Below are 26780 nucleotides of genomic sequence, written 5' to 3'. Positions count from 1 at the left end.
ACGAAGTGGACACCGGCCTTTAGAGCAATCCAAAATTTCAGTCAAACAAATAAAATTTTCAAATTTTACTCCAAATTTCAAGAATTTATGACCCCTTGTGAGGAGTCGATTTTTGGTTTTCGCAAACCCTTACCTCGACTCAATTTGCTTTTTAATGGCTTTTGTAACCTTTTGAGAGACTTTCGAGTGTGAAAAAGGCACCAATTTTGCGTAAAGTACCCCCCCCCCCCCCCAGATTTTCCCCGGGAAAAGCGGCAAGCAAGGTGGCCTAGTTTTAAGTGTTTATGGCGCCTCAATCTCGATATATATCCAAAACGGCGCACTATATTTCGTGTATCTATTACACGGTACTTTCGATTTCATTCAAAAATCGTTATTTCGTCATGGAGATCCCCAAACACTAAAACACGCTGCAAGGATCAAAGGGGCAATCTGAAATTTTATTCACATTTTTTGCATTAAATCGAATCAACCGTGAGACCTGCTCTACTCTACATTTATAATAGGAGAATGTCGTTACCTTTCCTTCCAGGAAATACCTTTGCAGATCCTACGGTAAGAACATTTTTTCAAGTTTGAATATTTAAAGCAGAGTCAGGGTTCTATTTATTAAAGCCAATGGAATTGTGGATTTCAAGTTTACCATTTTCCAATCAATGCGGGCGAGTTTGTCATGATTCATGATTCATTATACCACCCTGAAAATCTTTTGCCAAAAGAAGATCGCCATCAAAAGTTAGAACTTGAAAACTTTCCCTAACCCCTCCAACAGCACAGCAACGCAGGCATGCTAAAACGCATTCGTTTACCTCCCAAACAATTTTATACACAACGGTGGAGCGAACATTTTCCTGGGCTATTTTTGAGAAGTTTAAATTACAAAAAGGTGTACTGTAACGACCCTGGACACCGCCATACATTGCGCGGTGGAGTCCGGTGGGCGTCCGGTGGGTGTACGGTGGGTGGAGCCTAACCTATTTTTACCACCGTACATGTCCCACCGTACACGAAAAATACCGCTGTACTTTGTACGGTGGGAAGTCGATCAGGGCAAAACCGTGTACGGTAGGATTCTGTACGGTGGTGTTGTACGGTGTTTTCGATCTAACCTAAAATACCACCGGACGCCCACCGGACGCCCACCGGACTCCACCGCGCAATGTACGGCGGTGTCCAGGGTCGTGTACTGTATTGGCATTAGGATTATTAGAGTCCCTTGCCCAGTTGGCGACACCGGTCTAGTTGGCGGCCGAACGTCTTTGAACCCAGAAAGGTCATACAAAAACAAACCTCTGGATAATTTCTTTTGGTAGTTATCTGCCTTGACCTATTTCCCGTACTGTGTAAAAAAAGTTCCAGAAAAGAACAAGTAGAATCCGAAAGATTCTACATTGCGATCAAAACATTCCAGACGCAGAGAGAAAAAAAGAAGACTTTACATTGCGATCAAAACATTCAAGGGGCATGCCCGCGGTGTTCAACTTGACAGCGGGTCCATTTGTTTCATCACCATTTATGCCACTTATGCCACCTTTTTCCCATTTGTTTCATCAAAATGTGTTCAAAAGTGTTAAAAAATACTTACATTTTTACCACCTTAATTTACATTGATCATTTGTGTTGTTTGTGTCAAAAGTGGAATTTTGCCAAGTTTTCCAAGCAAAAAGAAATTCGCATTTGTTTCTGCATTCTGGGTCAAAAGTGGAAGAATGTTATTGTAAATGGCGGCAATAATCGAATGCATAATTATAGAAAAGTTCGCATGTATTATGTCCGTCGCTATGATGTAATCAAAACAAAAGATGGGGCGTCAAAACCAAAACAACAAATCGAAAGTAAAAAAATAAATTTTTACAGTCAGTCAAGCGACAACAATATGGAGTGTTTTCAACGATTATCTGATTTGTCCACAATAAATAATGAAGATGCTGAAAACCTTGGAATTCGTATCAATGTTCCGAATTACATTGTGGAAAACTATAAACAAAAACAACAACAACCCAGCGAAAAACAACAACAAGAAAAGAAAAGAAAAACAACAAAGAGAAAAACACAAAAAGAAGAAACAAACACAGAGATGATCAAATCGATGCAAAAATCTCTAAGTAAGGTGAGTACTGTATCTAACTTTTTTCTCATAGACTTCTATAAGAATATTTCCAGGGTGAGTTTGAGATAAATATTGTGATTTATATTCTTGCAAAAAAACATGTATTTATTTTTTCTATTTTCTATTATTTATTTTCAGGCTAAAATCATTCTCGACAAGGAAAAGAAAAAACCAACCAAACCGAAAGCAAAAAAACAAAAGTTTATGGAGCTACTCCGTGAAGATGAAGTTGATCAAGAGGAGACAACTGACTTTGATAAAATATGTACTTCACCACCAAAACGATACGCTCCAAATTTTTCTACTATTTCTATGACGCACAAGACAAAACATACAACACCTAATACACTAACACCATCCACTTCAACACAATCAAAACCCGCCCCGTCAATCAAAAAGCCGAAAACCATCAAAGAATCTCATCCGTCGACCATCGAAAGCGAAGACTCCGATTCAGCTGCTGAATCTGAAAGTGAAATTGAATTTGAAGAGGAACATGACCTTGGAGAGTTCAAGTCATGGAGCGACAGGTCGTCAACACTGAACTTCATCAACTTGTATCAAGAATTTTATCCGAAATTTCATTCTGGGCGTTATTGACTTCTGACTTCTGACTTTACTTCTCCTATTTTTGCTCTGTTCTGTTTACGATGCGTTTCACTTTCGTTTTCTTGTTTGTTTACATTTTCGACATAATTTATGCGGACATCATTGACGTAACTAAGAGTTCGCAAGATGGCAGATTTTGCATTTTTAACACGGTTTCCATTTGTTTCACACGATGGTGGCATTTGAGGGAAAAATGGCAAAAGTGGAAGTTTTGAGGTAAGAAACAAATGGCCCCAGCTCCAATAGACCTTTTTTCAAAGAGGATGTCCTGTTGAATAATTATGTAGTCCAGCCATAAAAAACAATGATAGAACCATTAAAAATAAAAAATAATAAAATAATAATAAAATAAATAATAATAAAAGATAAAAGCATGGATGCATAATTACTGTATCATGCATATTGTAATATTTATGTATGGTTTTATTAATATTATTGTCACAAAGTTTCTAGCTCTGGATTGAAATAACAAAGGAAACCGATATATTGAATCTCCAGGTAGATATGGAAAATTCCCGCGTTTTTATCAAATGAAGACTCTCCATAGACCGCCACTTTCAAAACAAAACAAAAACAAACTTTAGAAAAAAAAGGCGACTTGAAGAAAAATTCTGAAAACATGCCGAATGGAAATGTATTTGTGAGCTATTTTAAAACAAAAGAACAAGTGCAAATAAATTTAATACGCGAAAGCTTTTTTTATCACCCTGATCAATTAATATGACCTTACCTGCAAGTAGAGCACTGATTTTCTCTTTTTAGCAATCGGTCGCAGACTGGTACGTCCGTCGGGAACTGGGCACTAGTACCGCTCGCTTCGAAAGTTTTTTATTCAAAGAAGAAGCGCCTCAAATAAAAAATCAAAACAAACACGAAAAATTTGAATCTAAAAATCTCGGTTGCCAACTGGGCAGGGTACTCTATACCGTAAGTTGGTCTAATGTCGACATCCGTCTTCTAATTTTGACATCCTTCTTTATAGATAGGAATAATAGGAAGGTCGAAATTACTGATAGACTAAAGATTTTTCCTTACATTGCGCTAAACAAAGTCAATCAGCGATTCCGACCTTCATCAGTTTCTATTGTTCCTATCTCTAAAGAAGGGTGTCAAAATTAGAAGACAGATGTCGACATTATACCAACTTACGGTATTAAAGTGTAATCTTTTACCTTATTGGAACAAATTTTCGCAGGTTTTAATTTTAGCGTTTTTCGCGGTTTTTCGCCAAAATTGCGAAAATATGCTCCCGCGAAAAATTTTGAGAGTTGAAAACCGCGGAAATTAATTCCCGCGAAATACAGTTTTTTCCAATTTTATCGAAAAATTTGAAAAATCCCTATGAAAATGAAAGAAATTTGTCCAAGAAAGGGCAAAACCGAAAATTAAAACCCGCTAAAATTCCAGAATGGAAAAAGCTGCGAAAATTAGAACCAGCGAAATGTAATTTTTCAGATAAGGTAGAAGAAAGATTTGAGTTTTCTTCTTTTGAAAGATAAACCACTTGCGCTGGAAGGTTGCCCGAATAGCTTAAAGAGCTTTAAAAGTTTGAAAAAGGTAAAAGACGAAAAGCTTAACACTGTAGCACGTTATTTGCGAATGTACAAAATCTTTGAAAAAGCAACATTCTTTTGTTGATTTGTGTTGGTCGAAATTGATTTTTAATTAATGTTACTACAATAGAAATAAAGAAGATATATAAAATGATAAAATGAAATTGGGATCGGCCTGAAAAATATTTTTCCAAAATCAAATAATAATAATTCTGTTGCTTTTATTTATTTATGTTAGTCATTGTCTTTTCTCATTTGAGATTTTTCAAACCGACTGCTACGATGGAGTGTTGGTGAGAGAGAGGAGACAATGAGAAAAGTGTTTCTTCTATTTATAAATCATACTTCATCGTAGAGGCCTCCTTACAGGAATTTTTTTATCAAACAGACAATGCGCACAGAGAGTACTGCAATAAACGTGAGATACACTCTGGTACAGAGTAACAACAACCACCAGCACGGTTTCACACCTTGCTGTGGCATTACTGGCAATAAATTCTGTCTAACTTGGAAGGCTTAAGTAAATGGAATACTTTCCAATTAAAACTTGACTTGCGTTTCTATGACTTTTTTGAGACCTCTTTTTAAAGTTTCAGATGTTAAATTGACGTCTTTCAGAAGTGTTAGAAGCCTTGGAGTTTTTACAAGATGCTTTTAACTGATTGGTTATTTTTAAACAATAGGGATACGCGTTCTTTAGAAAAAGTAATAAAATAAGTTTGTTAAGTTTTCAAGAGGCCTAAATCCAATTGAATTACAAATGGGTCTAAGTCCATTCATTCTAAAAAGTTTAATTGAGTTTTTCTTTATGATACTGAGATTGTCTTTTCTCTTTATCTTTAATCTAGATGTAAGTGGCTTTATTTTGGAGTGTCATATGTGTAGGTTTTAACCTTCAAAAGGTAGAAATTAACCCTCACATCATCAGGGTATTTTCCAAGCACTTTTCCTTACCACCATTTTGTTCTGAAAATTGAGTTTCAATGCAGTGGTATTAAATGTCGCCCACCATGGTTGGGTAACAAAGAAATTTTCTGCCCTCTAAACGTTCCATATACTTTAATCTGGTTAAATTTTGCGAGATTAAATGAATACTCACAAAATTGTTTGGAATCGCTTATTCGTGAAATTAAATCCAGGCAAATTTTTTTTACAGCAAATAACATATGTCCAAACTATCTGTTCTTGGCAAAAAAAGAGAATTTCAAGAAGGCTATCTGAGAAATTAAATCCATGCAAAAGTTTCGGAACTAATCTAAAAATCTAAAAAAAAATTCGAATTTTTGACCCCACAAAATTTTGTCACCCGAAATTTAATCCAATTAAAGTAGACGTTTTCAAGCATATTAATAGCCTAAAAATTCTAACTTTTTATGAAAAACAACCTTTATTTGAAATGTTTTGGAGGAGTTTAATGTGAATGTTGGTGTCAATCCTTATCGGCGATCCAAAAAATATCTGCAGTCTGATTGGTTAAAAAGAGTACAATATTTCTTGTATTTTATGTAAAAATATAAATTGACAAAAAGATGTTGTTGCATTGTAGCGGTAGCAGCAATCTAACGTTACTTTGCTACAAAAGAGCCCTGCACTTTTTTCCAAAACAAAAAGTGCATTTTTTGGGTCACCGATAAACCAGTTATCAGACATTTGCTCGTACAATATGGAAATATTTCACTCGTTTCGGATTTTCCGTATATTTTCCTTGCCTAAAGGCTCGGAAAATATTGTACAGGAAAATCGCGGAACTCGTAAAATATTTCTCATATTGTACTCGCAAATGTCCGATAACTATTACTTATCAGAAAAGCAAAACTTTTATTTTGAACTAAATAAACTAAACTAATCTCATTTTCATACCAAAGAAGAAGGTAAATTTGAAATAGAACTTAAAAAAAGTTTCACTGCAACTAAACAATACTTTCCTTCACCATCAACCTTTCTTTGATGTATTAAGCAATTTGCTAAATTAGCTTTATTGATTTATTAATTCAATCGTTCGATCTTGTCTTATTAAAACATTTTTCTACAAATCAATCAAAAGATGTTCTTATTTATCAACACAAAAAAACAAATTTTAAACCTTCCATGATGGCTTGAGAACTTTGTAAGTTCCAATTTTAGAGATCAAATTTTCAAGATCACACATTGAAATGAATAAAAATACCGTCATTCTTCTAAATTGAGTTTGAAAATTCAATTTAGAAGTGAGTTTTTGCCACCAAATAAGGGTGGTAAAAAAGTGCTTGAAAAATACCCTGCACATTTTTAAAAATTCATTTTTAATTCAAAAAAGCCTAAGTCCACTCTACAAGATTTACTAAGTTGCACCTGTGACATACAAAAATATCTATTTTAAAAAAGAATGCCTTTTTATTGAAAAAATAACTAGCTATAGCTTTCAGAAAATATCAAATTCAAAGCTTTACCATCAAAAAATGGTTTCAGAATCAAGGAATTAAACTTTAATTGCAATTTTCCCAAAATGACCAAAATGGACTTAGGCCCCTTTTGAATTAAGCTAGCAAAACGTTTAAAGTAAAGAAATCAAACAATTCATCAATTTAAAAAAAAAAAAGTTCAATTAATTTGGTTACATTACAGTAGTAGTCAAATTTTATAAAACAATATTTTGAGACAATCATTATTGATCTGAGTTATAATTGATCCTTGAAAAACAACTTCATCCTCAGCTCCAAAATTTTCTTTTTGAGATCGTCTGACTTTTGTTACTGTATAATCTATGAAAGACATTTTGCAGAAATTCTTTAGGCAGCCAAGTGTCTCTGGAATTATTTGGAAATCTTCATTCTAATGTTTTCATTTGAATTGTTGAGCAAACTTTTTGATTGTTAGCGGTAAAAAGGGTTGGCAATTTTGAAATTTATAATTTATGAAAATCTAGTGTTCAAACAGTCTAGTCTAACTCTGATAACATAACTTTCTTTAGTTTGAATTGGGAATTTTTTTACTGCTTTAGAATTTGCTGAAACTTTAGGTCATTCATAATTGAATTTTAGGGAAAGAAAGATACCTTTTTCACAAAATGAATAGCGCCTTTAAAAATCAATCTTTCTTCTTCCAAACGTTCTTGGGCTGTTTTTTTTAATCAGAGGTTTACAGAGAAAGTATTGTACAAATTATAGATCACTTGTCAATAGTTAATATCTATCTAAGAGCTTCAATCATGTGAATCTACCGGGTGGCCCAAAAAAAACTTAACATGATTTCAAAAGTGATTTATTTGACGTATGTTAGCCGTAAGAGTGCGAAACTTTCAGGATGTCTTTACAATTCTAATTTAGATCTTTGTGTAAAATTTCTTGAAGATATGAGATGCCAAGAAAGAGTTATGCTTTAAGGAGTATTGGAAGGTCTAAAACCAAACCCGCAGAAAAATAAAAAATTGACGTCAGTTTTTTGTTTTTATTTCTTTTTATGAAAAGATGTTTTTCATTTCATCGCGAAAATCTAATACAAGTTGAAAAGAAAGATAACACAATTAATTTACAACGAGCATAAATATTCAGATAGTCATTTCTTTATCCGAAAAGGGTTTTGATGATTGAACAACCATCCTTCGATTCTACAGCTTGGAGACGAGGAAGGAATTGCTTTAAAGCCTTTCTGATTTCTTTCAGGTCGGTCGCACATTCACCCCAAACTTCTTTGATGCGAGCTTCCAACTCCTCTCTACTGACTGAAATGGGGTGCAATGCCGACCTTCAAAGACTCTTTCTTGAACTCGATCCCAAAAATAAAAGTCTAAGGGGTTGCAATCAGGCGAACTCGGCGGCCAGTCCGTGTTTTTCACAAAGCGTGACTTTAACTTCTCTTTAAGGAATTTTTGAATCTTGTTTGCACGATGAGACGGTGCGCTATCTTGAACAAACGTGAAATCGTTGTGTGGGTACATTGTCTCGGCAGCAGGGATTAACTTGTCTTTCAGATGTTTTAGATAAGATTCGGCATTCACTTTGATTTTGCTACCACCAACAAAAAAAGGCTGGCTCACTCCTTTCCAAGAAAAAATCGCGGAAACCATCACCTTTACCGATATATAGTTGATCCAGTCTCTTTAATCTTTTTGATAAGGTTGTGGATAGCTATCCGTGAGCATTCAAACGATGGATGCTCCTGCCAAATCTTATGAGCATTCCAACCTTTCTCGATGAAATCGTTCTCAATGACGGCTTTTTGCTTTTCTGTCAGAACCATTTTTTACTTCACTGTCTTTTCTCCTTGATGCAGAATTGGAATGATTTTTGAAATGAAAATCAACCAGTGTTAACGTCAATTTTACATTGCAAGGGCTTCCAACACTGCAACATCTTCTTTTCGATAAAGAACAAGAAGGGAAAAGACATAGAGCGTAGAGAGCAAAGCGAACATGATAGAATTGTAAAATCCCAATTTTCTGCGGGTTTTTTAAATTACCTTTCATAGTCTTTTGTGCATAAAACCATATCTAGTTGAGATATCTGTCTGAAATTTTCACAAATAAAGCAAAATGCTTTAAAGTTTATCTGTCTGAAATCGTAAGAAGTTTGAAAGCAAGGACGTCAAAATATTAGAATTTGAAATCATGTTAAGTTTTTTTTGGGCCACCCGGTATTAAAACACCTCATGTACGGTTTCATTCTGTACTTTTTCTAACCAAATGCAGAAGAGATGCCAACTATCATGCATTGAGACTCTAACATTTCCACACTAACAGCTGTTTCTAAAACTCATATATCAGGATGAGAAACTAGGCTAAACTTACCTCTTTTCTCTTTCCTTTTATGCCAAGTAATACAATAACATTAGTTCACACAACACTTTGACAATAGACCTTCTAAATCAGTATGTCATTTTGAATAATTAAAAACTCCAGCATCTTTTTTTAATTATTCAACATGGCATCCTGATTAGCAAAAAGTCTATAAATTATTTCCCCCATAAGGAGTTAATATCACATTCCACAATATATTAAAGTAGTCTTAAAAGTAGTCTCCTTCTACTTATTGGTGGTCCTTCTTTTGTGAGTGTTTATCTAATCTCCATCGCTGCGATTACCGCTTTTGAAGGTTCAACAACAACCCAACTTCCTAGCGTTCCATGCTCTTTCCCTGTCTTGCACAGAGGGCCGCTGTAAAAATTATCAACCTACGAAAGCCCATCTTTTATTTTTATATTTTTGTTTCAATCCATGTTTCAATGGCCCTCAGATTAGGCTTTTTCTCATCTTTGATACTCTCAAAAGAGTAAGAATTCAATGCAAGATAGATTGTTAGCAATTTGGAATCGGACAATCTACAAGAAGAATTTACAAGCATAAATATTTTCCCTTTTTTATAGGCCTAAGAAATTATTGAAATTGAAAATTTTCTATTGGAAAATTGGGCTGAAATTTCACATTAGGGTTCGAAATTTTTATCTCAGGCAAAATAGCATTACAAGTTGACAGCTCTGTACATGGTGGGACTATTACCGCCCCCCCCCCCCGTTTTTTGATAATTTTAAGAATGCATAATATTCCATTAGGTGCGATTGGGTGCACCACCCTCATAAAATATCCAACAGTAGCTGGTTCATTAAAAATGACTTAAAAATTATCATTTTGAGTTAGGGCATTTTTACCTTGGGCATTTCTTTTTTGTCCAATTTTAGATTACTGTACCTAAATTACATATTTTTCCCTTCTTTGTGAATGCTTATATCCTTAGGCAAAATGTTTTTAAAAACTGAAAATGATTTCTTTTTAGAAAACAAAGTATCACAGAGGTCAATCTCTTGGTTACAAAAATGGATATACTATGCCCAAAGTATCAAATAACAACCCTCTGACCGAAGATGAGTTGAATGCTCTGGCTAATCATAAACCATCATTGACTTATGGCCAGTCTGCTCAGGCTCCACCAGAAGATTTCATTCCGGCTCACGTAGCTTTTGATAAGAAAGTCTTACTGTTTTTTGCATACTTCAAACAGACTGTTCATGAGTCACCAAATGAACATTACAACGTTCGACCGGTTAAAATTTATTACTACTTGGAAGATGATTCCATAGCTGTTATTGAACCAATCGTTGAAAATAGGTAAGTTTGTGTAAGTTTTATTCAAATGTTGTGTAAAATTCGTAGTCACTCTATGATGAACCAGGATGAACCTATACAGTTCTTTGTTATACTGGGTGCACCAAAAAACTGTTTTTAATTATTTTTTCATTTGAGTGTCAAAATCTCAGTTTTTTAACACCATTTGGATTGACTGAACCGATTTTAAAGTTTTATTTATCAAAATTTAGGTTAGGATTTCTCTATTCGTGATATGCACCACTGCAATGTCTTCTTTTCCACCCAATAGCTGATTGGTTGAAAGTGACGTAAAATCAGTCAATACGTCACTTTCAACCAATCAGCTATTGGGTGGAACGGAAGACATTGTAATGGTGCATATCATGAATATAATAAAAAAGAAATCAACGAAAAATCTTTAACTGTAAACTCACAAAACTCTAACAAAACTGTATCCTTTTTTTGGCACACCTGGTATATTTTGATAAAATTGTGGACTCCTGATATCAGATGCTATCTAAATGATTTATATTATTGATTGCATTTTATTTTCAGTGGTATTCCTCAAGGCAAATTAATCAAACGTCAAAGATTACCCAAGAATGATTTGGGTGAACATTGGCATTGGAAAGATCTTAATATCAACATCAACGTCACATTTTATGGCAAATCTTTTATGATTTATGATTGTAATAAATGGACAAAGGTAAACCTTTTTTATTTTTAGTCAGGACAGTAAAATCTCATTTTTTCAGTTGAAACTAAAGCTAAGGGGACACGGAAACAATTTTTGTGCAATTGCAACAAAAACAAATTGTCGCAATCGCAATGAAATTTTACACCGTGTCGTATAGGCCTAGCACACGAAACAAAATCATAAAAATGAAATCAAAGCAACTCCACCATTTTGAGCGCATGTCTTGCGTGTTGAAAATGGGAAGATTATGTCATAATTTGTTTTGAGTTGTATAAACGAATTTGATTGGCTAAATGAAAAAAAGTGTTTCAAGGAATCTTCTTAAGGTGAGGGGACACGAGGGTTTTTGTATGATTCTCGTTTGCAACATGAAAATTTTGTTGCAGAAACAAAAATAAAATTCAAATCGATTTGAATTTTATTTTTGTTTCAGCAACAAAAACTTTGAGTAAAAAAAGTTGCCAATCAAGGAGATTTAACGTGGGGACACAGTGAAACATATTTATGCGATTAAAATTGTTTCCGTGTCCCCGTAGCTTAAATTTGAAGGAATTTGTAAGGGCTACACTTTTTCAAATTCTAAAAGCAAATTCAATCTCATTTCTCCAGATTCTTGTAAACTGCTATTAAATTGAAACATGGGGGGGGGTGGATGATATAACATTTTTTGGAAATTTACCCTCGGACATTGTGACTTTTGACCCCCGCACAGCAGGTCTAACCCCCTGGACAAGCATTAGTTGACCCCATGGAGAATCAAAATTACCCTCAAACAGCAAAATTACTCCCTGGACGAGTCAAATTTTGTAGATTTTTCACTTTTCGCCACCCCCCCCCGGTCACTATATCCACCCCCCCCCCCCAAGTACAGGCATTTTCTGGAAGAGCCTATTGCACTCTGGCTCATTGAATGTTTTGATAATTTATTTTGAATAAAAGTCAACACAAGCCAATGGAACTGCAGTAAATGTAAAGCAGGCTTTATTTTTCAAATATTTTGTCAGCACCAATTTAAAAGAATTTGGTAGATTATAATCCAATTTAATTTTACCGGATAGTATAAATCTATAAATTCTAATTTACTATTTTTTGTTTCATCTTAGGATTACTTAATCAGCCAAGGCAAAGTGTTGAATTTACAAAGTGATTGTCCTGCTGACCCTTACACCGAGTCCAGGAATCAACCATTGAGAACATACAAAACACCACCAGAATTCGATAAATTGAAACAATTCTTAGAATTGGATCGAAAAGTGTTGAGATTCTATTGTATTTGGGATGACCGAGATAGCATGTTTGGTGAAATTCGACCGTGTGTAAGTAGCTTGGTTTTATTGTTTTGGTACACTTTGTTAGGGTAGACTTTTGTGAATCACTGAATAGACCAATAAGCGACAAGCAGGCAAATCAGCTCCCCTAGTTGAAGTCTCAATCAAAAGTAAATTAAATCAAAGCCAATATTTAAGCCTGGGTGATAACTGGAGGAACAAGACTCTGAATATTTGAACCTAAATAGATTGAGCCAAAAAGTATTTAATACTGGTAAAAGCTCAAATTCTTAAACGCTTTCCCTTTTTTCAAACTTAAAAAGTTTGATTGGTGCCAAAATCACCTTCTTGTTAGTTTGATAGATATCATACTCGATGACTTCAAATTGAATTAGCAAGGGTAATGCTCAACCAAGTGAGCTACCAGCCAACCAACTACCTTGTTAAATGGGCAGAAACTCTTTCTGTGTTCCTGAGTATTTTTGTCTAACAAAAACAAGACGTGTCATAATTCGACATATCTAAAATGGATTCTTACACGACTCTTACGTTAAAACCATTAAAGTCAAAAACTTGAACATCTCGACTCGACTGGAAAATAGTTAGACAAAAATCTCAAAACTTAATAAGCGGGGGGGGGGGTTGGATTAAAAATGTCCTGGGTATAATTTTCGAAAAGGTGCCTAATACAGCAGAATAAGGGCAAAAGAGGGAACTTTGAAAAAAAATCAATAAGTGGGAGGGGTTGATTTGGAATAACCCGCAGTTCTGTCCTACAAATTCGTGGACGGTAAAAGTGCTGATTTACCGTCGTCCTCAGTTGGTCAGGATCGAGAAAAATTAACCTTACCGTCTCTGTCGCAGAAAAACACTCACACATATAAACTCTGTATTAGGTACCAGAGAGTAAAAATCGTTCTTCGCACATAGGTTCTGCATTACTATCTTGTGGATGACACGATGGAAATTCGTGAAGTTCACACACCAAACGATGGTCATGATCCATTCCCCGTTCTGATTGGTCGACAAAGAATGCCCATTGATCGTAACAACGTACCCGGTATGCATTTTAAACATTTTTTTTCAATAAATGAATCGTTAGGTCAATACCATTTGATTGTCTTGAAATATATAGGAGGCCCCCCCCCTCCCCGGCGGTTTTCGTGATGGCGTGATTGGCGTTTTTTCAAGTTCGTGATTTCGTGATCGGAGGAACTAAGGTGATCAACGTAATCGTGATCGAAAGGAAATTTGACTCGTGATAACGTGATTTTTGATTTTTTTTTGCGTGATTGCGTGATTTGAAAGATGACTGAGGGCCTCATATAGTACACCACCCTCTATAGCAGTTAGTACCCAAAAGGTAATAATTTCAAAATCCGAAGATCAAATATGACTCATCACGGTGCTAACCATCACAATGGCTGATACCAACTGGCTCCCCTGTTAGAACAGCATAGAAAAGGTTGTTATATCTTTTATTCATTGGTTTGGCCACTTTTCCAAGTAGACTAGAAATCAACTTTAAAAAGAATTTTTATTCCCTATCATTCATGCAATAACCCTGCAACCCTGGTTTTTCTTTGGATTTCTACCTTGATGTGTAAGCATTAGACAGGACAAATAGTTTTCAGTTGACACTAGATTTTACAAGCAATATCAGATAAAATTCCGTTTTTATGTGGGCTGTCTACGGGACCTTGAAAACCTTGAAAGTGAATGTGACAGTATAGTTGTCTTATTTTGACTTGGGTCCTCACTGAAGTTTTGGTCTATGCTAAAGTTCCAAAAATTTTCAATTCTTTAATTCTTTCTGGACCAAATACTGCTAGTAACCTCCATTCACCTTGTCAACACAGTCATATCCTACTATTTAAGTCGAATTTAGTTCTGAAAAACCTTGAGATACCCAATAAATGGTAAAAAAAACCTTGAAAACCTTGACAATGGTGAAAAAAGTTCCGTAGACACCCTGTTAGATTCGGGTTACTATGAAGGGGGACAACCTTAAAACTTTTCGGGATCTGTAAATGAAATTTTCTGTCTTCTGGTTTCAGCTTCTTTCCCAGCTATTAGCATGGAGATATCCGAACACGAAATTTGTGACTGGTTTGAACCAAAACATTTCCAGTTAGGTGCAACAGTTTTCATAATGGGACGCCGTTTCTTGCTTTATGATTGTGATACGTGCACTAAAGATTATTATGGTGTCAAATTCAATGTGAAAGAATTCCCAACTATTGATGTGTCGGAGAAATTTCCAGACAATGTTAACAAGGTATATAAAGAAATTTTTGGTCGTTTAAAGGTTTTGTTTTTAGATAAGAGTGATGTCGTTTCTTTTTCACATTAGATTGACATATATGTGGAGCAAAATTGGTCAGAAAGAGGGAAAGAAAGACATTTTTTGCTTATATCAGCATAATATAACAATATCGAGACACTGTCCTGATATGAAATATGTATCTGATATGAAACGGGAACACTTGTGTAAAAATAAAACTTTTAACACTTTCACTGTCGAGCCGAAAATTTACGTCTTTGAATTTTATCGAAATTTGGACTTTCAGAGGCTCCCCGTGGCCTCAATTTTGCTTCAAGTCGCACACCAAACGAAGTGCTACCATTAGGGAACCACTGTCGAAAAACTCTGCTTGGGAGGGATCGCAAAGTTTGTCAAGGGTATTTAAAGGTCAGTGGGAAGGACTGGGAATTTGACCAGTTTTAATACCTTAACTCGACTCTTAAAATGTTAACTACCTTAAATGCTGGACTCCACTTTCGCGCGAAATGGGCGACAATTTTTTTCTTAACCTTTTTTGCCTGAAGAAAAGATTACATCATAAAAAAGTTTCGTGCGAAAATAAAAAAAGTTGAAGGAAGTTCTACTTTTTTCATCCGTTACGTCAATTTATGAGATTGTTCATTTTTCAACCGACCAATGACCTTACAAAAACGTCAAAAAGTTTTCGCTCATGTCTCGTGAAAGTGGAGACTGACCTTTACAGTTACTACTTTTTACTTAACAGGAGATTCCCCCATACAATGGATTTGGCTCATTAGAGGATTCCCTTCAATCTTGTTTATCATTGGTGCCACAACCGCCCAAAAAAGATTTCATCAAAATGCTTGGTAATGATAACAAAGTTCTACGCTATGAAGCAACGCTTGTAAGTTATTATTTCGCTCAAAAGATTATTCATTTGCATTTGAGTGTCCGAGCAGGCTAGGGAAGGGGTTCAAACATTGAAGTTAATACACACATTTATACACTTAGACCCTCATTTAAAGATCTTAGATCGTGGATCTGCGTAGATGTATTATTTCAAACCGAACAAAAGCTACTATTTTATCATCTGGCGTAAAAAGCAGGGTCCTCGTTTGTTAATTTTCTACTTTTTCCAGATTCCATTGAACTAACTTGGATCTCCTTTATGATTTTTTTTAACCTGTCAAAAGAAAAATATTAAAAATACCTATTTTTGCAACCACCCAGTAATTTTGACCTCCCTCCCCGTCGTTCATAATATGAACTGCGTTTTTTTTACCCCATTTTTTGGGTATCTCTGAAACTTTTTTCTGATTTCTCTCTCTCTTAGGAATCGATGCGTTCCGAAGACAAACTACGACGTTTCATCATTTCCTACCGCCTGTCAGATGACATGATTAACGTTTACGAAAAAGCACAACGTAACTCTGGCATTATCGGTGGGAAATTCTTAGAACGTACCCGCGTATGCAAACCCGGCTCACAAATCGACTCACCGGAATTTTACACGCCTGCTGATTTCAGTATCGGTGCAGTTATCGAGATTTTTAAACACCGTTTCAAGATCACAGACGTGGATGAATACGTTTTGAAATATTTGGAATCATTTCCCGGTAAATTTCCGTTAGATACCATCAATTCCATTCGTAAGAAACTCGGTAAAGACACTGTCACTGAACAAGCTGAACCAACAACTGGTCAAAGCGAGGATATCAAGTCCGAATCAAAATGGAGGTGAGGATGAATTGTTTTCTATTATTTACCATGACGTTCTAAATTTAGTTGATCCAAAGGTTCGATTCCCACTTGGAGCTACGATTTACTTTGCAAGGGTTAACCCATTCTACCTTAAGTTCAGGGAAGAAATTTTGGCGGAAAAAATTAAGCTCGCGTCAAATTTGATAAATCATTGCGTTTGTCCCCCCAAATACATGCTATTTCAAGCCTCAAAACAGATTTTTCTTATTTAATTGTGTTTCTTGGACAAATTAAATTCATGCCAAATTTAATTTTTCAAGCCATCTGCCAAATTAAATTCCTTCCGAAAAATCTTTTTCGGCCATCCAGTAGATTAAATTCCCGCTAAAGTTTCTTCCGTTACAATATTCAAAGGGAATTAGGTACCATACTCTGATTTAAGAGTCTGAGGAGAGTACGCTAGATGTTGTTTCTGGAGGGATGACGTTGCTCACTAAAGATAGAAACACAATGGTCAAAATTCGGCTTTTTTCGGTTGCTTCCGTTAAAAGAAATGACGTCATCTTGTATAATTCAGAGGAGTTGTATAATCAAGAAATTTTTTTGAAATTTTTTCGTAGATATCGGATCTGGTTCAGAGAAAAAATGTTTCTTAGATTCTTTCATTCCCTTTTCTTCATATTCATGATAATATTCATGACATGTTTTCTACGGAAATACCCCGGTCTTAGCCAATAGTGGCAACTTTAAACTAGACAAAAGTTGTATAAAATTTGCCACTACTTGGAAAAGCTGGGGTCTTTCCGTAGAAAACATTACGTCATGAATATCATGAATTACATAATCACGTACTGTACCAGATTCAGAATAAAGCACGTTTCACACTCACTCACCCACGCACAGTACTGTCGATCGTATCGCGATTTACAATGTAGATTGTTTTCAAAAAATATTCTTATCAGTTATCAGTTTCTTCATACATAATATTTCTTTCGCTGTGACGTCACAAGGTCAAAATAAATTTTTGCACTGGTTAAAATTTTAATTTGTTTTATTTGAGACTGCAAAAAAAATGTGACTCTCAAAATGTGAAAAATTAGTCCCAAACTTTTTGTCTTAAAAAGGTTAGAACGATGTAACAATGTTATATATCTTGGTAATAGGGGTGTAATACAGTAATACGATAATAATAACTAGATGTTCTAAGTTTGTTATCATAACTACAGTTACTAATTTCCCACCTAGAATACAGCAAAACTGCGAGTCTTCCTAATTTTTCGAGGTCATGGTGTTTTGACTTTACGAAACAAGAAAGTTCAAATTTGAGAATCATTTTAATTAAGAATATAAAAAATGTTTTTTATAAGAACAATACAATAAGAACATACGGCTCAATTTTAACCAAAACCTACGACAAATTGGAAAACTTTTTCAGTCCCAAATTACAGTAATTGGCTAAAAAAACATAAGAGAATTTAATACGGAATTAAAGGTTTTGTTTTTATCGTTTGCTTACTCATCAATTTTAATTCACAAGCTTTTTCACATTGGATTGACACGGATGTGGAGCAAGATTGGTCAGAAAGAGGAAACGAAAAACATTTTTTTGCTAAATCAGCATAATTTAACAATTGCAAGACACTGTCATATGAAATATGTGTCTGATATGAAACGGAAACACTTATGTAAAAATAAAACCTTTAAGAAAAAAAATAGATGGACTTGTGTTAAGAAATTGGTTTATTTTGATCACTTTTTGATCATGTGATTAAATTTTGAACCAATCCCAAGAGGAGTATTAAGGTAATTGATCAAAAACTGAGCAAACAGATTTTTATGTTTCGTGAGTAACAAATCAAAAGCCTTTAAGAACTCTAAACCCCCAATGTTAAATCGTTTCGTTTATCTAAAAATAGCGAAGGTTTCACGAACCAAGTAGAATTCACCTTTTTTATAACTATGGTATATAAGAACATAAGGCTTCGATGACACAAATATTTAGAACAAGTTAAGAACATAAGGTTTCACGGACTCTAAAACACCCCTCAGAACTTGCATAAAAATACTATTAAAATGGGGAAAAATAAGAACATTTTCAGGCTTAAAACTCAAGAAGCTAAGAACATCCGAAGGCTTCAAATATTTCTGTTCTTATGAAAAAAGTCCTGTGTTATGTTCTGAGTTTTACAGAATGTTTTTAAAGGAACGAAACTTTAAAGACATATTCCTCCCCAAATCAATTTAAAGGAAGATTCTATAATATTTGTTTCGTGTCCCCCTTATTTTTTGGACCCATTCTCTTTTTAGCATAACAATAAAATACTGTGCGAATTGCTATTTTATAAATGTTTTATTGCATACTTGATTTTCGTATTAGGGAGAGAGAGAGAAAAAAATTGTCCCCTTTTTTTGAAAAACTTATTATGACAACTTTGGGACCAAAACCAAACAAAACAACAAGAGTCGTCGTTTGGATGTCTTAAGGACGTCTTCTTTCTGAATTTTTCTGGGGCTTTAAGGAAATAAAGAAAAGGTTTCTTACATCTATGGATTCTGTTTTTGGGACTTTCGTGTTTCGTAATTCGTCTTTCCCATCCATCCTTTCTTTTTTCCGCTTACATTTTTCCTTATATGGAAATAATTTTTATCTGACATTCTTTTTTCTGACTTTTCGAAAAGTTTATTTCCGTCTTTCATTTGTAGCTCAGATTACATAATGTAGTGTGTATAGAACTTTTTTCGGAATTTATGAAATACCTACCAAAAGGCGCTGGCATGGGAAAAAGGCGGTTTTTTTTTTAAGATTGTATCATAATTGCACCCTCTAAGCGCTACATATTAAAATTGGTAAAATTCTAGTCTGAATCGCAGACCTCTACAAAACCCCAGGTATTATAAGGAGCACGAATCCGTTAGTGGATACCAGCAGCCTAGTGAAATTCAAACTCTTATACAGTGCATTTACTCAAAAATTCTCGACTCTTTAAATCCGTCTTTAGACTAAAGACTCTTGCAGTTCATTCTTGTCAAGCCTTAGTTCGCTTCTCTCAAAAGCTTATAAAAAACTATTTTATATCGCTTGTAAATCCTAAAGATTTCGACTGAAACTCAACAAAAAACATCAAAAAGTTAACGATATCATATTATCAAGGACCTACCATTAAGTGCCAACAGGTACCACTTGATAGAGAACTACAAAACTGAGGACTGGAGTGAGATTCAAACTTTTGCATTACTAGTGCTTCTTCTCTACCGACTGAACTATCCAGTCCACACTGGAAATACATTCGCCAACAGCGTTGAGTTTTTGGACTCGATCACTCCCCCTCCCCCTCTACCATTAGTCTTTTGTGTATTAATCATGAATTAGTCTTTTAGTTATGTTTTATTTTCACCCCTCCTTCCTAGAGAGAAACCACTACCTCTGATCATGTAATTATTCATGACAAGATAATATTTTCTCCAGGCAAAAAAGGCTAAGAAAAAATCGCCCATTTCACGCGAAAGTGGAGACCGGCCTTTAGTTCGTATAAAAGACTAAAATTTGTTCCCTCCATTACTTTTTGCTTTATTTCTACTATGTATAATATTGTAAACACGGTGTGTAAAGTATATCCTATCTCTTCAATATCCAACTATCAACTACCATAATATGTACAAAAGATAAACTCAAAATGTAACGGCGCATGCGTATAACGAACAATATATATATAGTATAAAGAAGAATAATATATCTATTATCTTGTCTCGATGTCTCTGTCTCGATATTTCATCTTCACAATACAACATCTTCCCCTTGGCAACGTGATGTTCACCGGGTTGGTTGACAAAGATGGGCGTGGTCAGGAACAATCTGAAATGATAAACTTTAAAGTGCAGTATCAACGTTCTATATACAAGTTCACACTCTCAGTACTTTCTCCACTCAGAAATAGGTCGTCGGTTTCGTTTAGGGTATGATTTCCGTATTACGGGCATCTTACGTTGAATGCCCGAGTCTTTTTCACAATCTTCCTCCTCATCAAACATGTCCTCCCTCCCTCCCCTAAACTTAGGCAACTCAGCGGTCTTAGGAAGGGGCTTAAAATGAGAAACGTTACGAGTCAATGTTCTGTCTGAATTCAGTGCTTTTGTAGTTATCATTGTTCCTTTAATTTCGGTGACGATGTACGGAACTACGTCGAAAGATGTCGTCAACTTATTTCGTTTCGTTTGCTTTACGAGAACTTGATCACCAATCTTAACGGTGCGGTCTGTAGCGTGCCGACGGTGATTTGCGTATTCAGCAGCTTTCTGTTTGGCTTTGAAATCACGTTTCGTTAAGTCGTCAGTGTTGGCTGGTTTGGTTGACGGTACATGCGGTAGTGAGTGCTGAAGTTTACGACCAAACATCAGATCAGCAGGTGCTTCTTTTGTAACACTATGAGGTGTGGCTCGATATTGTCGTAAGAATTTGTAGGTTTCCGTCTCCATATCCTTTCCCTCGATGTACGCGGCGCGAATCGCTTTCATTAGCGGTTTATTAAAATTTTCGACTTGGCCGTTTGCTTGTGGCCATAATGGTGTGATTCGGTGATGAGTAATGCCGTTTTCCTCCATGAAATTTCGAACTTCTTTCGATGGGAACGGTGGACCATTGTCGGTAATGACTTTCGCAGGGTTACCATAAGCTGCAAATGTCTTATTAAGTACGTCGATCAATGCTTTGGCGGTTGTACTTTTGACAAAAGCAATCTCTGGATAACGTGAACGCTTATCGATGATAACGAGAACGTATTTGTTGAGAACTGGGATTGGTCCCAGGTAGTCAATTCAGATTTAAGGTAGCTCCCTTTTCAGCCAAAGCTTCAAGTGTCTGTTCTAAAGCAGTGTCATGTTCCTCTTGTGTTTTACCGTACACAAGTATATCGTCGGCCATGTTCATAGTTCCGGGTATATCGGCTAAAATAGATCTCAAAATGTGCTGAAGTTCCTCAGGAGCAGAATTAAGTCCGAATAAAAGCCTTTTGAAACGTTTAATACGGTCTTCTGTTTGAAAAGCGGTAATATAACGAGATTCAGGGTCAAGTTCGAGTTGATGAAAAGCACTGTTCATATCTAATTTTGTAAAGTATTTTGCACCGGATAATTTCCCAATAAGATCTTCAACCGTAGGGGTAGGGTAACGAGTTCTCTCAATAGCCTCATTTGCGTTTCTCATATCAACACACACCCTAAATTTCTTCCCATCTGTTGGGGGAACAATAACCATTTGACTTATCCAGGGGGTAGGCTCTGACGTAACGTCCTCAATAATATCATTTTTCTCCCATTCCTCAATAGTTCTTTTCACTTCATCTCTCAAAGCAAAAGGAATTCTGCGTTCTCTCTCTGCGACGGGGGTTACACTCTCATTTATATGTAGTTTCACCTTTGTCCCTTTTATTTTACCGACCTTTCCCGAAAACAACGATTCTTTATATTTGTGTATAATGGGCTGCAAATGTTCTGGAATATTTGAGCTATTCACTTCACAAGAATTGATGTTTATCGAAAGTAAATTCAGTTCAAGACACGTTTTTCCGCTCAAAATGTTTTTTGCATCTGTGTTGATGACGTAAAAGTCTTCACAAAGAAATTTCTTTTTGTTTTCAATTAGTAATTTAACAACTCCCATCAATTTCACGGTTGATTGCGTAGCAGCGTACGTGATAATTTTCACGTTTGTTTTTTGCAATTTCAGTTTTTTGTTTTTCTCTCTCAGTTTGTCAAAGGTTTTGAAGTTCAAAATATTAACTTTGCTCCCTGTATCGGCTAAAAATTCGACTCTGTGCTTCTTTTCAACAGTCAATTTAACATCAAATAAGTCCTTAACATTTGTAGCATTAACGGATTCGCTTTTCTCAGGTTTCTCATCAGACACCGCCCAAACAGACTCCTCACTCTCGGCCCCCTCACTTTCGACCTCAGAATCACTCAAAATAAAAGGAAGAGAAGAAGAGGAACATGTATCGATTGCACTTGTTTTTGCAGCTTTGTTTTTGCTCATGCAGCATCTTTCGAAATGTCCAATCTTTTTACAAAAATTGCATTTCTTTCCAACTGCGGGGCATCTATTTGAATGCGGAAATTTACCCCCACAGCGGTAGCATTTCTTAGTTTTTGAATCTTCTGCAATCGAATCTTTTCCTTTTCTTCCCTGGAATGGTTTCTTACCGAATCTCCGACCGATTTTATTGATTTCTTCATCTGTACACTTTTTCTTGGAATCGTCAAACACGTCGGTACGAAACTCTGTATCCTCCAAATCTTTTCCGTAGACCAGCAATTGTTGCAATGTAAGTTCAGGTTTACGAAAACTATATCTTCTCAATAATGGCATGTTGGTACCATGCTCGATCTGTCGTTTCAGTTCGACATCAATTTGGTTTCCAAAATCACACTTTAAGGCTTGAGTACGTAACCTTGTGTAGTACTGGTGCAGCTTTTCGTCACTCTCTTGATCCAGCCGTCTGAAGTTGTAAATTTCAACACTGGTATTTGATTGAGGTTTAAAATGTGCATCCAGGAGTTGAATAGCGTTGTTGTAAGTTTCCTCTTGATCCGCAAGTAAACTGTCGTAAATATCATTGACTCTCTCCCCAACGTAGTTCATAAGCATAGCAAGTTTTTGTTTGTCGTTACTAACATTTAAGGCAGTGCATAAATTCTCGAACCGTTTCTTGTATTTGGTCCAACGAATAGCGACCGTAGAAAATTCTTCCACATCAAACTGTGGAAAAGCAGGTAACGAAACTGTAACAGCAGCAGGCTCTGTAGACGTAGCCATTTTTCAAAATAAGTAATGTTCAACGAACCATAAATTTATCTTCGTCGCCAATATAATATTGTAAACACGGTGTGTAAAGTATATCCTATCTCTTCAATATCCAACTATCAACTACCATAATATGTACAAAAGATAAACTCAAAATGTAACGGCGCATGCGTATAACGAACAATATATATATAGTATAAAGAAGAATAATATATCTATTATCTTGTCTCGATGTCTCTGTCTCGATATTTCATCTTCACAATACAACACTATGTCTGAATTAGTCGTCTATCTTGCTAGACTAATTGTATAATCATGATCATTTCTTTTTCAGATACACTGGTGAGGGTGCAGACTACAAATGGCGTGAATAATACCCTTCTTACACTATACTGTCGTTTAGGGTAAGGTTCCACTTCCCGGTACAGGGCCCGCGCCACGATTTTGAAAGTGAGGGGGCCAACAAAAATATAGTGACTAAGGAGGCGCAACCATGGTTTGCGCCGACGGGCCGGAAAATTTTCGATTTTGACCTGTCTTATTTGGCTAAAACAGCTTCCTTTTTGTTCTGATTTTCTTAAAGAAAACTGTGAAGTTTGTTTGTTTAAAACAAAAGAGTATAATTAGACTAATTTAAGTGTCCATCTGTCCCCCTTTAGAAAGGTTTTTATTGGCACGCGCACAGAAAAGAAAAAAATAATTAAGTGAAGAGAAATTTTTTATTTTGCTTTGCAAAAAAGTGGGGGGGCCATGGCCCCCCCGGCCCCCCCGGTGGCGCGGGCCCTGCCGGACTAAGATTCAAACAACAAAGCAAATAAAGACCGAAATTCCTTTTGTAGACCACACGATGCCATGTTGAATAATTAAAAACTCCAGCATCACAAAAATTACACATGAAAGCATAATTAGGAAACATGCATACTTAATATTTTCTTATCATTGTTTTGATAATGTGCTGGAATCGCTGGAGTATTTAATTATACTCAACATGACGTCGCGTCCTACAAAAAGGTCTATAAAGTTAGCCAATCTTTTCACTCGACGTAATTTATCGTTCGTACATCTGCAGACAAACCCTTACTACTATTTTAAGCCAGTTATCCCGAAAAATCAGAGCAAACTTTCTAGAAAAATCGGCAGTGTCTTTGTCCGGAAAATGGAATCTTACCCTAAACGACCTTATCTAAATTTATTATTTTTTTGTAATTATGAATAGACACCCATTTATCATTTTTAATTTCTTTTGGATGATGTAATTATAATTTTTGTAAATAAATAATTTAAAATCAATGGTATGCATGGAAAAATATACGAAATTTTATAGTAAAATAGAAGTTTGAGTTTATCGACTCAGTGATATTCATATAGGAAGTTTATCGTGGCTTGGATCACGAGATTTACGTTTGGCTACGTTTCGATTGATTCTTCTCCTATCATCGGGCAATGTATGGAAATGGAAATACACTTGATAATTATGGATAATCAGAAGTTCTATTAGTACAAATAGTGGAGAAAACATCATCCCCATCATTGCGAAAGCATCCACCGAAGGGGGACTTCAAAATATCTGTTCTGAAGGCACGTTCCAGCTGGATATGGCGGCCTGTTCTTAGCGAACTAAAGAAAAAAGTCTGCTGGAAAAAAGTGGTCTGTTCTACTGAAGATTGGGACCAGCTGGAAAAATATGGTCTGTTCTACTGAAGATTGGGACCAGCTGGAAAAATATGATCTGTTCTACTGAAGATTGGGACCAGCTGGAAAAATATGATCTGCTCTTATGAAAAATTAGTTTGATATCTTATATTTATAAATAAGGTGTCTAAGAATTTCCTATCTGTTCTGTGAGGGAATTTCAATAAAGTCCTGAAGGTTGCCTGGAGTGGCAACTGAAAATTCTCCATTTGTTCTACAAAACATCTCGCAAAACATCTGGAAATTGTGGATCTGTTCGAACTGTTAGCTGGAAATTAAGTTTCTGTTCTTAAAAGTCCTTCAATGTCAAGCTGGAATTTAGCGATCTGTTCTTATAAGATTTTGTCAGGCCTGGTAGATAAGAACAGTTAACTCGCATAAAATCGATCGCCTGGTAATTTCGTATCTGTTCTGAAAGTTTTTTTACCTCCTAGCTGGAAAAATATAACTGTTCTGAAGTAAAAATTTCCCCCCTGGAAAACGAGGAACTGTTCTTAATTTCGTGGAAATCCTTCCAGCTGGCAAATCAGAACAGATATTTGCAAATTTTAGGTCGGTGGCTGCTTCTGTCATTGCTCGATGATGGGAGAAGAATCTCTCGAAACGTAGCATAACGTAAATTTCGTGATCCAAGCCACGATAAACTTCCAATATAGATTACAACAATCTAATGATTTAGTTATCGAGCAACTCCAACTTAAAGCCTCTCTAGTGGAGTGGGGGGTCAATCCGAGGTAACCCGCATCACCAAGTTGCATATGTGGCGAATATGGGCTCACGCCTAATGCTACTTAATTAAATAGATAGATAGATAGACACTCATCTTACTTACCGGAAAAATCAGTCAAAAATCGCTCACAATAAGAAATGATATACAAATAGTTCATCCATATTTGGAAAATAAAACTTTAGTGCGAAAACAATGAAATGTTTGCCATCCCTCAGTGGGTGTCTTGCTGGGCTGTATAATCAATAGAATTCTGACATTTTAATAAGGCAAACTCAAACCCAGTGCCTTAATTCACTTTTTTATGACTTTATGTCGTCCACGAGAGGGACGATTGTACCACCAACACCCATCAGTAGTAAAGTTAAAAGGGTAAGAACTTTTTCCATCCCCTCCCCATTTTATTTACATACATTCTTCGAAGACTGAAAATTCTTTCATTTTTTCGCTTTTTTGTTAAAATCAGGGAAGAGCCGATCTTTAAATAGTAGAATCTCTTAGGGTCGAAGTATTAAATTTTATCTTAAAGGACGACTATAAACACGTATATAAAACAAAGAATTCTTTCTTATTAAAAATGAGCCTAAATGGTTCGATCCTGGGGGGAGGGGGCTACCCTTGCCGACCGACGGAGGGTGTGCCGGCGAGGTCCAAGTAATGGACCCTAAATGGGACTCAAATTTTCCTCTTTTTCCCGAAATTTCCACAAAAAATCACCTTCTACGAGGGGACGATTTTTCTTTACGTTTTTGCAACCCTACCTGCAATTAGGTGAAAAGAGCGTACCCTGACCAGCGGCATATCCCTGATATCCCCGTACCCTATTTTTGCTCATGTACTCCCCCAGGGCTTTAACCTAAATTTGCGCTACAGTTGCGTCCATTTTACACGGCGATTTCAGTCCATTTACCGTATTTATATGGGCTCTGTGTTCTTGCCACAAACATTTTCGAGCACTGAGTCATCTCAATAGTCCCAGACAGTAAAAGAATTCATTTGAAACCTTTTTAATTGAAAGGTGGAAAGGAACGTGACTCACAAGAAAAAGGTGTTAAATTCAAAATAGCGAGAAGTCTAACCTCTCTATTCTCCTCTTATTCACCACGGCGCGACCGCGCGTCTAAAAACTTGCTCTTTTTGATATCACAGAGTAGTTGGCTGCCATCTTTTATCCCTCATAAACAAAGTTGTGGGCACACTTACAAAGCTAAAGCTTCGGTCGAAAAATTAAAGCTTTTTGAATTATACTATTTTTTGAGTGTGACCATTTTACCATAACATCTGTTCTTTATTTTGTATCCTC

At 35.8% G+C, this 26780-nt stretch overlaps 2 protein-coding genes across 2 annotated transcripts; both read left to right on the top strand.

The window, feature by feature from the left end:
- Positions 1-406: 406 nt before the first annotated feature.
- LOC136813393 (EF-hand domain-containing protein 1-like) lies at positions 407-23478 on the top strand. The gene is made up of 9 exons (XM_067069914.1): positions 407-555; positions 10020-10351; positions 10886-11036; positions 12131-12343; positions 13226-13355; positions 14353-14573; positions 15325-15465; positions 15895-16298; positions 23393-23478. The coding sequence occupies exons 1-9, from the start codon at positions 511-513 to the stop codon at positions 23430-23432; spliced, it is 1677 nt and encodes a 558-aa protein (XP_066926015.1). The 5' UTR covers positions 407-510; the 3' UTR covers positions 23433-23478.
- LOC136813353 (glutamic acid-rich protein-like) lies at positions 1526-3003 on the top strand. The gene is made up of 2 exons (XM_067069864.1): positions 1526-2110; positions 2249-3003. Exons 1-2 carry the CDS (start codon positions 1556-1558, stop codon positions 2708-2710), a joined length of 1017 nt encoding a protein of 338 aa, XP_066925965.1. The 5' UTR covers positions 1526-1555; the 3' UTR covers positions 2711-3003.
- Positions 23479-26780: the final 3302 nt, after the last annotated feature.

The sequence above is a fragment of the Clytia hemisphaerica genome, unplaced genomic scaffold (assembly GCF_902728285.1).
Source record: "Clytia hemisphaerica strain Z4C2 unplaced genomic scaffold, Clytia hemisphaerica genome assembly, whole genome shotgun sequence".
NCBI classification, from domain to species: domain Eukaryota; kingdom Metazoa; phylum Cnidaria; class Hydrozoa; order Leptothecata; family Clytiidae; genus Clytia; species Clytia hemisphaerica.
Note: the sequence above shows the minus strand (reverse complement) of the source record. Positions and strands in the feature narration are given on the sequence as shown.

What these genes read in the sequence shown, in the direction of transcription:
- LOC136813393 (XM_067069914.1), top strand. Translation starts at nt 511, where the DNA reads ATGTCGTTACCTTTCCTTCCAGGAAATACCTTTGCAGATCCTACG. An exon ending in ATTGTAATAAATGGACAAAG is followed by an intron (nt 11,037 to 12,130) that starts GTAAACCTTTTT and finishes GTTTCATCTTAG; the next exon opens with GATTACTTAATCAGCCAAGG. An exon ending in TTCCAGACAATGTTAACAAG is followed by an intron (nt 14,574 to 15,324) that starts GTATATAAAGAA and finishes TTTACTTAACAG; the next exon opens with GAGATTCCCCCATACAATGG.
- LOC136813353 (XM_067069864.1), top strand. Translation starts at nt 1,556, where the DNA reads ATGTGTTCAAAAGTGTTAAAAAATACTTACATTTTTACCACCTTAATT. An exon ending in TGCAAAAATCTCTAAGTAAG is followed by an intron (nt 2,111 to 2,248) that starts GTGAGTACTGTA and finishes ATTTATTTTCAG; the next exon opens with GCTAAAATCATTCTCGACAA.